Source organism: Myotis lucifugus, unplaced genomic scaffold (genome assembly GCF_000147115.1).
Source record: "Myotis lucifugus unplaced genomic scaffold, Myoluc2.0 scaffold_84, whole genome shotgun sequence".
NCBI lineage: Eukaryota > Metazoa > Chordata > Mammalia > Chiroptera > Vespertilionidae > Myotis > Myotis lucifugus.
The window spans coordinates 4,283,365-4,294,294 of NW_005871132.1; the positions used below are offsets into that span (position 1 = coordinate 4,283,365).

A 10,930-nucleotide genomic window follows, 5' to 3' on the forward strand; every position below is an offset into this window, starting at 1 on the left:
TGGGTAGTATGGACATTTTAATGATGTTGATTCTACCAGTCCATGAACACAGTATATTCTTCCATTGGTTTATGTCTTCCTCTATCTCTTTTTTCTTTTTCTTTTTTTTGGTGGTAAATAACATTTTATTTTATTTTTAATTTTGTTTTATTGCTTAGAGTATTAAAAAGAGTATTACATATGTCTCCTTTTTTTCCCCCTTGACCTTCCCCCGGCATCCCCTACCCACCAGTGTCTTGTGTCCATTGGTTATGCCTATATGCATGCATACAAGTCCTTCGGTTGATCTCTTACCCGCCTCTCAACCCTCCCCGGCCTTCCCGCTGTAGTTTGACAGTCTGTTCAATGCTGCTCTGCCTCTGTATCTATTTGTGTTCATCAGTTTATAATGGTCTTTATTATCCATAAATGAGTTGAGATCATGTGGTATTTTTCTTTCATTGACTGGCTTATTTCACTTAGCATAATGCTCTCCAGTTCCATCCATGCTGTTGCAAATGGAAAGAATTCCTTCTTTTTTACAGCAGCATAGTATTCCATTGTGTAGATGTACCACGGTTTTCTAAATCCATTCATCTGCTGATGAGCACTTAGGCTGTTTCCAAATCTTAGCTATGGTAAATTGTGCTGCTATGAACAGATGGGATGCATATATCCTTTCTGATTGGTGTTTCTGGTTTCCATTTTTAACTTTTTGAGGAAACTCCATACTGTCTTCCATAGTGGCTGCACCAGTCTCCATTCCCACCAGCAATGCATGAGTGTTCCTTTTTCTCCGCATCCTCTCCAGACATAAACAGATGGAAGAACATACCATGTTCTTGGATTGGTAGAATCAACATCATTAAAATGTCCATACTACCCAAAGCAATCTAGAAATTCAATGCACTGCCCATTAAAATAACAACAGCATATTTCACAGACCTAGAATGAACTCTCCAAAAATTCATCTGGAATTAAAAAAAAAGACCCTGAATAGCTGCAGCAATCCTGAGAAAGAAGAACAAAGTAGGTGGGATCTCAATTGCAGATATCAAGCTCTATTACAAAGCCATTGTTCTCAAAACTGCTTGGTACTGGCACAAGAACAAACATAGATCAATGGAATAGAATATAGAGCCCAGAAATCGACCCAAACCAACATGCTCAATTAATATTTGACAAAGGAGGCAAGAACATACAATGGAGTCAAGATAGTCTCTTCAACAAATGGTATTGGGAAAATTGGACAGATACATGCAAAAAAAAATGAAACTAGATCACCAACTTACACCATACACAAAAATAAACTCAAAATGGATAAAGGACTTAAATGTAAGACAGGAAACCATAAAAATTTTCTTCACTGATACAGCTCCTAGGGCATTGGAAACTAAGGAGAAAATAAACAAATGGGACTACATCAAAATAAAAAGCTTCTGCACAGCAAAAGAAACCATCAACAAAACAACAAGAAAGCCCACTGCATGGGAGAACATATTTGCCAATGTTATCACTGATAAGGGTTTAATCTCCAACATTTATAGGGAACTCATACAACTTAACAAAAGGAAGATAAACAATCCAATCAAAAAATGGGCAAAGGACCTAAATAGACACTTTTCAAAAGAGGACATTCAGAAAGCCAAGAGACATATGAAAACATGCTCAAAATCACTAATCATCCGAGAAATGCAAATCAAAATGACAATGAGGTACCATCTCACACCTGTCAAAATGTCTATCATCAACATATCTCTTTTTTCAATGTCCGGTAGCTTTTGGAGTACAGGTCTTTTACCTCCTTAGTTAAGTTTATTCCTAGGTATCTCAATTTTTTTGGTGCAATGGTAAATGGGATTGTTTTTTTAGTTTCTCTTTCTGTGAGTTCATTATTGGTGTATAAGAAGGTCATAGATTTCCGGGTGTTAATTTTGTATCCTGCTACATTGCCAAATTCATTTATTAAGTCTAATAGTTTTTGGATGGAGTCTTTCGGGTTTTCTATGTACAATATTATGTCATCTGCAAATAAGGACAGTTTTACTTCTTCTTTTCCAATTTGGATGCCTTTTATTTCTTCTTCTTGTCTAATTGCAATGGCTAATACTTCCGGTACTATGTCGAACAGGAGTGGTAAAACTGGGCATTCCTGTCTTGTTTCTGTTCTTAGGGAAAATGGTTTTAGTTTTTGCCCATTAAGTATGATGTTGGCTGTAGGTTTGTCATATTTGGCCTTTATCATGTTGAGATATGCTCTCTCTATTCCCACTTTGCTGAGGGTTTTTATCAAAAATGGGTGTTGGATTTTGTTGAATGCTTTTTCTGTGTCTATTGATATGATCATGTGATTTTTGTCTTTCAATTTTTTTATGCGATGTATCACATTTATTGACTTGCTAATATTGTACCAGCCTTGCATCCCTGGAATAAATCCCACTTGATCATGGTGTATGATCTTTTACATATATTGCTGGATGCTATTTGCTAAGATTTTGTTGAGGATTTTAGCATCTATGTTCATCATGAATATTGGCCTGTAATTCTCTTTCTTTGCAGTATCTTTATCTGGTTTTAGAATTAGGATAATGCTGGCCTCATAAAAAGAGTTTGGAAGTGTTCTTTCCTCTTGGATTTTTTAAATAGTTTGAGGAGTATAGGTGTTAGTTCTTCTTTGAATGTTTGGTAAAACTCCCCTGTGAAGCCATCCAGACCTGGGCTTTTGTTTGGTGGGAGGTTTTTTTTATTATTGCTTCTATTTCATCAGTTGTTATTGGCTTATTCATGTTTTTTGATTCTTCCTGATTCAGTCTTGGGAGATTGTATTTTTCTAAGAATTTGCCTATTTCATCCACATTGTCCAGCTTGTTGGCATATAGTTGCTCATAGTATTTTCTTACAATCCTTTGTATTTCTGTGGTGTCAGTGGTTACTTCTTCACTTCTGTTTCTGATTTCTTTATTTGGGTCCTCTCTCTTTGTTTCTTGATTAATCTGGCTAATGGTTTATCAATATTGTTTATCCTTTCAAATAACCAACTCTTGGTTTCATTGATTTTTTTGTATTGTTTTTTTAGTTTCTATGTTATTTATTTCTGCTCTAATCTTTATTATTTCCTTCCTTCTACTTACTCTGGGCTCTTCTTGTTGTTATCTTTCTAGTTCTTTAAGTTGTAGGGTTAAACAGTTTATTGCTGATTTTTCTTGTTTTTTGAGGTATGCCTGTAGTACTATGAACTTCCCTATCAGGACTGCTTTTGCTGTGTCCCAGAGATTTGGGGTTGTTGTATGTTCATTTTCATTTGTTTCCAGGAAGTTTTTATTATTTCTTTCTCGATCTCATTGGTAACCCATTCATTGTTTAATAACATGCTATTTAGCCTCCATTATTTGAATGTTTTTGGGTGTTTTTACTGTAGTTGATTTCTAATTTCACTCCACTGTAATATGAGAAGATGCTTGCTATGATTTCAATCTTCTTGAACTTGTAGAGACTTGTTTTGTGTCCTAACCTGTGGTCTATCTTTGTGAATGATCCATGTGCACTTGAGAAGAATGTATATTCTGCTGCGTTGGGATGAAATGTTCTATAAATGTCAATTAAATCCATCTGATCCAGTGTGTCCTTTAGAGACTCTATGTCCTTATTAAGTTTTTGTCTGGAAGATCTATCCAGTGAAGTCAGAGGGGTGTTAAAGTCCCCTGTTATGACTATATTGTTGTCAATCTCTCCATTAAAGTCCTCTAGAAGTTTTTATATATATTTAGATGCTCCTATATTGGGTGCATATATGTTTACCAGGGGTATATCCTCTTGTTGGATTGACCCCTTTAATATTTTGTAGTGACCTTTGTTGTCTCTTGTGATGGCCTTCATTTTAAAGTCTATTTTGTCGAATATGAGTATTGCTACTCCAGCTTTTTTTTCTTTTCCATTTGCATGGAAAATTTTTTTCATCCCTTCACTTTTATCATATGTGTGTCTTTTGTTTTGAGGTGGGTCTCTTGTAGACAGCATATAGTTGGGTCTTGTTTTTGTAACCATTCAGCTACCCTACGCCTTTTGATTGGAGCATTTAGTCCATTTACATTTAGGGTTATTATTGATAGGTACTTATTTATAGCCATTTTAATTCTGTATGGCTAGGTTTCTCTCTCTGTTTCTTCTTCTCATTATGGCAATCTCTTTAATGCTGACTTACATTTCTTGTAATGCTGACTTGGTGGTGATATACTCCTTTAGCCTTTTTTTGTGTGGGAAGCTCTTTATTTGACCATCTATTTGAATGATAGCCTTACTGGATATAGTAATCTTGGTCTCAGATTCTTGCTTTTCATTACCTTGAGTACTTTATGCCATTCCCTTCTGGCCTGTAGAGCTTCTGGTGAGAAATCACGTGTCAGCCTTATGGGAACTTCTTTGTAGGTAACAATTTTCTTTTCTCTTGCTGCCTTTAAGATTCTCTCTTTGTCTTTAATTTTTGGCATTTTAATTATGATGTGTCTGAGCATGAGCCTATTTGGGTTATTCTTTTTTGGGGTTCTCTGTGTCTCCTTAACTTGTGTGATTTTATTCCTTTACCAGGTTAGGGAAGTTTTCTGCCATTATTTCTTCAAACACCTTCTCTATGCCTTTCACCCTTACTGCCTCTTCTGGCACACCTGCTATTCTAATATTGTTATGTTTCACATTGTCTCACAGCTTCCTTAAGCTGTACTCCTGTTTTTTAATTATTTTTTCTTTTGGTTTTTTGATTGAGTGATATTTTCAACTCTGTCTTCTAATTCACTTATTTGATCCTCAGTTTCCCCGAATCTGCTATGTATTCCTTCCAATGTGTTCTTTATTTGTGTTACGTCATTCTTTATCTCATAGTTACTGTATCTTTTTTCATGCTGTTGAGCATCTTTACCATCATTACTCTGAACTCTGTTTCAGATAAATTTCTTATCTCTGCTTCATTTACCTCTTCTTCTGGAAAATTCTCTAGTTCTTTCATTTGGGGATTGTTTGTTTTCTCACTTTGGCTTTCTATTTGGTTTTGTGACTATGTATTAGGTAGATTCTCTACACCTCTCAATCTCTAGTGCAGGACAGTGTTAAAGGCTGTTTCTGACTAATTAGATCAGGCAAAGACTCAAAGCCTCCAGAGATCTTCTCTTCCTACAGACTGACAGGATTCCACTTGACTTGCCCCTGGGCAATTGTCCTCAGGTGTGGTGAGAGGTTTTTTTCAACAGGCTAGGGCAGTTGCTTCTGCCTGGAGGCTAATTGTTATTTTTATTCTTTTAAGTGGCCTCAGGGCAAGGTGTTTTCTAATAGGATGTGTCAATTGTCTTCCCCCCAGTCAAGACAAATGTCTATGTGTGAAAGATGTCTTCCGCTGTGTGAGGGAATGACTCAGCCCAGGAAACTTGGGATGTCTGCCTTCTGAGCTCTATGCCACAAGTCCCCAGTTCTGGCTTCTGCTCTCACAGCTCCAGTCCACTTCCCCCTTCCTCTGCCAGAGCACAAGGTGGATGGCTCCATGGGCAATTTTGTGCATTGGCCCTTTAAAAGGGTGCCTGAATTTTTAGCTGTTACTCTCTGGCAGACAGCACCCCACTGCTTTTCACAGCCAGATGTTATGTGGGTACCCTCCTCAGTTTTGGTGCTCTCTGCTGGGGAGCCCATCTTGGGGATTAGATCCCAGAGTTCTCAGTGGCAACCCCCCACATCTGAGTATCTCTCCAGGACTTCAGTTGCTATCTGTGGGTGCCCCACCACCCTTTCACGCCTCCACCCCTCCTACCAATCTCTATGCAGTCTCCACTTTCAGTCCTCAGGTGTCAGGGTTCTCTCCTGTGTGTTTTCTGTTGGTTATTCAGGAAGTTTTTCTGTATTTTAGTTGTAATATCAGTTTGTTCCTGGGAGCATGTCTGTGCAGCATCCACTTCTGGTGTGAGGTTTTGATTGACATTTCTCTAATGATTAATGATGTTGAACATCTTTTTATATACTTATTAGCTGTCTTTATGCCTTTTTTGGAAAAATTTATTAGATTGTCTGCCCATTTTTAATCAGATTTTTTTTTACTATTGAGTCGTATGAGTTCTTTTTTTTTAAAATATATTTTATTGATCTTTTTACAGAGAGGAAGGGAGAGAGATAGTTAGAAACATCGATGAGAGAGAAACATTGATCAGCTGCCTCCTGCACATCTCCCACTGGGGATGTGCCCGCAACCCAGGTACATGCCCTTGACCGGAATCGAACCTGGGACCTTTCAGTCTGCAGGCCAATGCTCTACCCACTGAGCTAAACCAGTTTCGGCCGTATGAGTTCTTTATATATTTTTGATGTTAGTACCTAATCAAATATATTATTTGAAAATGTGTTCATTCAATTACTTTTTCATTTTATCAATGGTTTCCTTTGTTTTGCAGTTTCTTTATTTGATGTTGTCCCACTTATTTATTTGTTTGTTTGTTTGCTTGTTTGTTTTTTGTTGCCTTTGCTTTTGGTGTCAAATCCAAAAAATTATTACTAAGACATACATCAAGAAACTCACCACCTGTGATTTCTTCTAGGAGTTTTATGCTTTTAGGTCTTACATTCAAGTTTTTAATTCATACTGCTTGTATACCCATGAAACTGCTGCCAAAACCAAGATTCAGAACATTTTCTTCACTCCCAAAAGATTCAGCACTCCCTCTGAAGTCCATCCCTCTCTCCATCCTTGGCCCTCAGACAGCTATCAATCGCTTTTTGTCATTATAAATTATGGATTACGTAGATTAACTTATGGATAATAAATTTCCATAAATGAAAATAATAGAGTATGTATACTTTTTTGACTGGCTTCTTTCACTCAGCATGGTTTTGAGAATTCACTTATTCTTGCCGAGCAATTTAATTTTTCCTAAGTTAGGGATGTTATGAAGAACTAGAGGCCTAATGCACAAAATTTATTCACTCGGGGCAGGGGGGCCCTCAGCCCGGCCTATGCCCTCTCGCAGTCCAGGAGCCCTCAGGGGATGTCCAACTGATGGCTTAGGCCCCCCAGGAGCAGGCCTAAGCCAGCAGTTGGACATCCCCCTTGCAGTCCAGGACCCCTCGCTCCTTACCACCTACCTGCTCACTGCTCCTTACAGCTGGGCTCACTGCTCCTTAGTGCTGCCGCGGAGGCTGGAGAGGCTCGTGCCACCACTGCTGCACTCGCCAGCCGTGAGCCCAGCTTCCGGCTGAGCGGTGCTCCCCCTATGGGAGCGCACTGACCACCAGGGGGCAGCTCCTGCGTGAAGCATCTGCCCCCTGGTGGTCAGTGTGTGTCATAGCAACTGGTCGTTTCACTGTTGAGTCAATTTGCATATTAGCCTTTTATTATATAGCATACTATTGTTAACATTTGTTTAAAAAGAAATAACAGGCCAATAAATGGGGGCTATAAAAATGGAGTCATTTACCCCCATGTTAGCAAACCAAAACTTAACTGCAACCTCTCCCAGGAATGTGAACTTTATTTTATTTTTTTAAAATATATTTTATTATTGATTTTTTACAGAGAGAAAGGGAGAAGGATAGAGAGTTAGAAACATCAATGAGAGAGAAACATCGAATCGATCAGCTGCCTCCTGCACACCTCCTACTGGGGATGTGCCAGCAACCAAGGTATATGCCCTTGACCGGAATCGAACCCAGGACCTTTCAGTCCACAGGCTGACGCTCTATCCACTGAGCCAAACCAGTTAGGGCAGGAATGTGAACTTTAAACAACTAATCTGAAATTTCCCAATTAGCACCAGTAAGGTAATTTGCATAATAATACCCTACCATTCTCTTTACCCTCCTCCCCTTAAAAAATGTGACCTGGCCCAAAACCAACCTTTCTTTGGTTTTTCAAATAATTCCCATGCCCCACCCTCTTTCTTCTTATAAAAACCTTCCATTTTGTACCATTCCTTGGAATACCCTTCTAGTTGCTAGATGGGGTGCTGCCTGATTCATGAATCACTTAATAAAGCCAATTAGATCTTTAAATTTACGTGGTTAAATTTTGTTTTATGACAGATTTGGGGGCAGTGATGCAATCAAAGGAGATTTCCAGTGGCATCAGGGAAGAGAAACATGAGTGTGGTACCCAGGAACCCTTTTGAGTTCACTGTCTTTCCCACCATTTCCGGGGCTGTCTGTAAGTTCCTCTCAGTTTTGAGCTCCACTCTCTTTGCATTTAAGCTTCCGATTTAATTGGCTTTCCCTTACTGGGTAGGTCTGCTTGAGCTGGCTGGGGGGTTCTCCCCAGAACCAAGCCCCTAGCCTTTCAGACCACAATTGCCAGGACTCAGTAACATCGCTTGGTTAATGGCAATATACTAGTAGTGGAAAATTCTGGCCCTTGATTCTGCTCCCAGATTCCATGTTGGGAACTGTTGGTGTGGTAGCAGTTGCAATTCTCTATTTGTTTGGAATCAGTCCACAGTCCCATTCCTATGATTTTCTGGTTCAATTCTTTCCCTAATCCATGGTTCCGTGGGAATTGTCTGTGGTGTCCACAGGGCCTTTTCTTGGCCAGGATGCAGTAATATCTCTTGGTTACTGCTGATATATTTAGGTGCACAAATTTGTTTGTCTTTTTTTCTACAGATAAAGGTTAAGGGAAATGGGATCCTTTGTATCCAAAAATTTGACAACTATAGTCCCCAAAACTGCAGATATTTAGCAAAATGGCAAAGTATTAACAATGGTCATTATAGGGAATGGTCCAATTAGACAAAAATGTTCACTTAAGAAATGCACTTGAGAGCAAAGGATGCCAGTTAAACATAAAGAAATGGAATGGCTACTTTAATTGATATGCAGAAACTTACAAAAGCCTTTATACCCCAAAGTGCCTTCATTGAAAGATTCATTGCAAAATGCTAATAATAAAAAATTAAAGCTACGAAAGGTATCTAAAACAACACCTTAGGCCTCCACATTATACTCTCCTCAGTATCAAAACACTGGCCCAGAAATTGATGTCTTAATTGTAATCAACTGGAACACTGGAGAAGAAATTTTCCTCAAGATCCTTTGCAAATTTTCCAATGCCTTCACACCTACCTTCAAAGGAGGGCCACATAGGAGCCCCTCTTAAAATTGATGGGACTCTTGAGAGATTTTCTAGAAAACTGCTATGCTATTCTCTTAAACAGCAAACAGGAAACAGAAATATTTACTGTTTGTCCTGACTAAAACCTGACAAGATATTTGAAAGGAATTAATAACCTTTGATCACAAATTTGGTCAAATTGGAAGCTGATATTCAGAGCCTGGTAGGAATTTTTTTTTAACACCTTGCCCCTATGCTAAAACTAGAAAAGAACCATTCCAACAATAAGTGGATGGGTGGGTCATTGCTTTGATATTATTCAGGCTGCAATCCAGTTCTTGGGGAACTGAAAACAACTATCTTTGTCTTGCAAATCTCTGTAGGGCCAGAAATGTGGCTCTAGTGGTTCAAAGTTGACCTGCCAAAAATGATCCCTCATTGCCAGACTTTTGCCATCCTAATGCTCTTATAACATGGTAACAGTGTGCTCCAGAAGTAGAGTATTAAGATGGGTAAACAATGTCTGTAAATTAAATGAACAGTCAGGGCTTTGGGATACAACCATCTGCTGATCCCTTGTTGCCCATGCTAGTATGATCAGCTACTGTAAGTCTTTAATGTCTTATAATACAAGTCTATTGTCAACAGGTTAAAGAAGACTTACCAGATCCCAATTCAAAGATTCCTGTTCATTACAGTCTAGAGCCTGGTGCTGGTATTCCAGAAGCATCATGAGAGGAAGACAGCCCATGAGCCCCATTAGAAAGGACCTTTCCAAGTGCTACTGCTACAAAACTGAGCTGTGGATGTGCATCAGGCTCTACCTGACATCTGGTCCTGTATAGACGCTGGAGACCTCCAAATCAAACTGATGAGGAAGAGAAGGAGCTGACATCAATTAGAGTGCTTCTGTTCAAGACAAAGGGTCAAGACTTCCCACTTCAATAAATTTGGAACATTTTCGCCTTCTTTTACTTTCCTTTACTCCAGCATTGGCCTGGAAAGCTAACCATCATGCATCTCGCAGGCCATTACTAAGAGGATGACCTTTCAGATTGCTGGATTGTTATCAAAGATTCCAATTTATACATAATTAACAAGCTAAGATTTTCCTCCACCTATTAAGAGTCCTCAACAGCAGCACCCATTTTTACAAGGCATGTAGGATGACTCTTTGTTTCAGGCTAGGAGATTCTCTTCCCATATGCATTAAAAATCTAACTGACCCCTGGTTTGAACAGGTATATGCAGAAATTCCTGAAAAATGAGTCTACTCACAGTTCTGCCATAGCACACAGCCAGGCAATGCCTCTTAGATTATCTAACTGTAACCCTAACTTCACAAATGAACTGGGATCCCTCATTGGTCAACTTCTCTGAATCTACATTGTTGAGTTAGAAAGTACTTACAGGAGGCTTCACTTTAAATTTTAAAAGGACCTTTGGCAGGTCCCTACTTCCCTGGTTTAGGAATAAATACAAATGAGGCAGAAATCTGCTGTGAAAGCAGTAGCTACCCCTCACCCTCCATCCCAATCTTTACATTCTCTAGCCAAAGTTGTTCTTGATAATAGAATAACCTTCTATTATATTTTTGCTGAGCAAGGAGGTGTCTGCTGTGGCCAACACTACCTGCTGTACCTGGTTCAGCACTCCTGGGAAGTGTAAATGCGTGTTCACAGCTGCTAACTACTCACCAAATGACCTCCCTAGGACTGGAGTACCTGAGAGGGAAGAGAAAGTGACAGTCTTGAAAGCTGTGGGCCAGGGGTCACAGCCTGTGAGAGTTCCAAGATTCAGCACCATGTCATGACCTAGGAATACCACACAAAGCATCAGCAAAAGCTGCAAGAACTAGAGAGTGGTAGCTGAGAGTGGCAC

At 39.2% G+C, this 10,930-nt stretch overlaps 1 protein-coding gene across 8 annotated transcripts in view; it reads left to right on the forward strand.

Moving 5' to 3' along the window:
- The window catches only part of CD86 (CD86 molecule), a 78,273-nt gene extending 67,349 nt beyond the window's left edge, over nt 1-10,924 (forward strand). For 3 of the 8 annotated variants that reach the window (XM_014457758.2, XM_023755793.1, XM_023755790.1), the window contains one exon: nt 9,698-10,924. In XM_014457758.2, the coding sequence (XP_014313244.1) occupies nt 9,698-9,702 (5 nt within the window). In that variant the 3' untranslated portion in view covers nt 9,703-10,924. Of the gene's footprint in view, nt 1-8,028; nt 8,150-9,697 lie in introns of those variants that run through there. The other 5 variants (XM_014457759.2, XM_023755794.1, XM_006090947.3 and 2 more) reach the window with 4 other exon arrangements.
- Nucleotides 10,925-10,930: the final 6 nt, after the last annotated feature.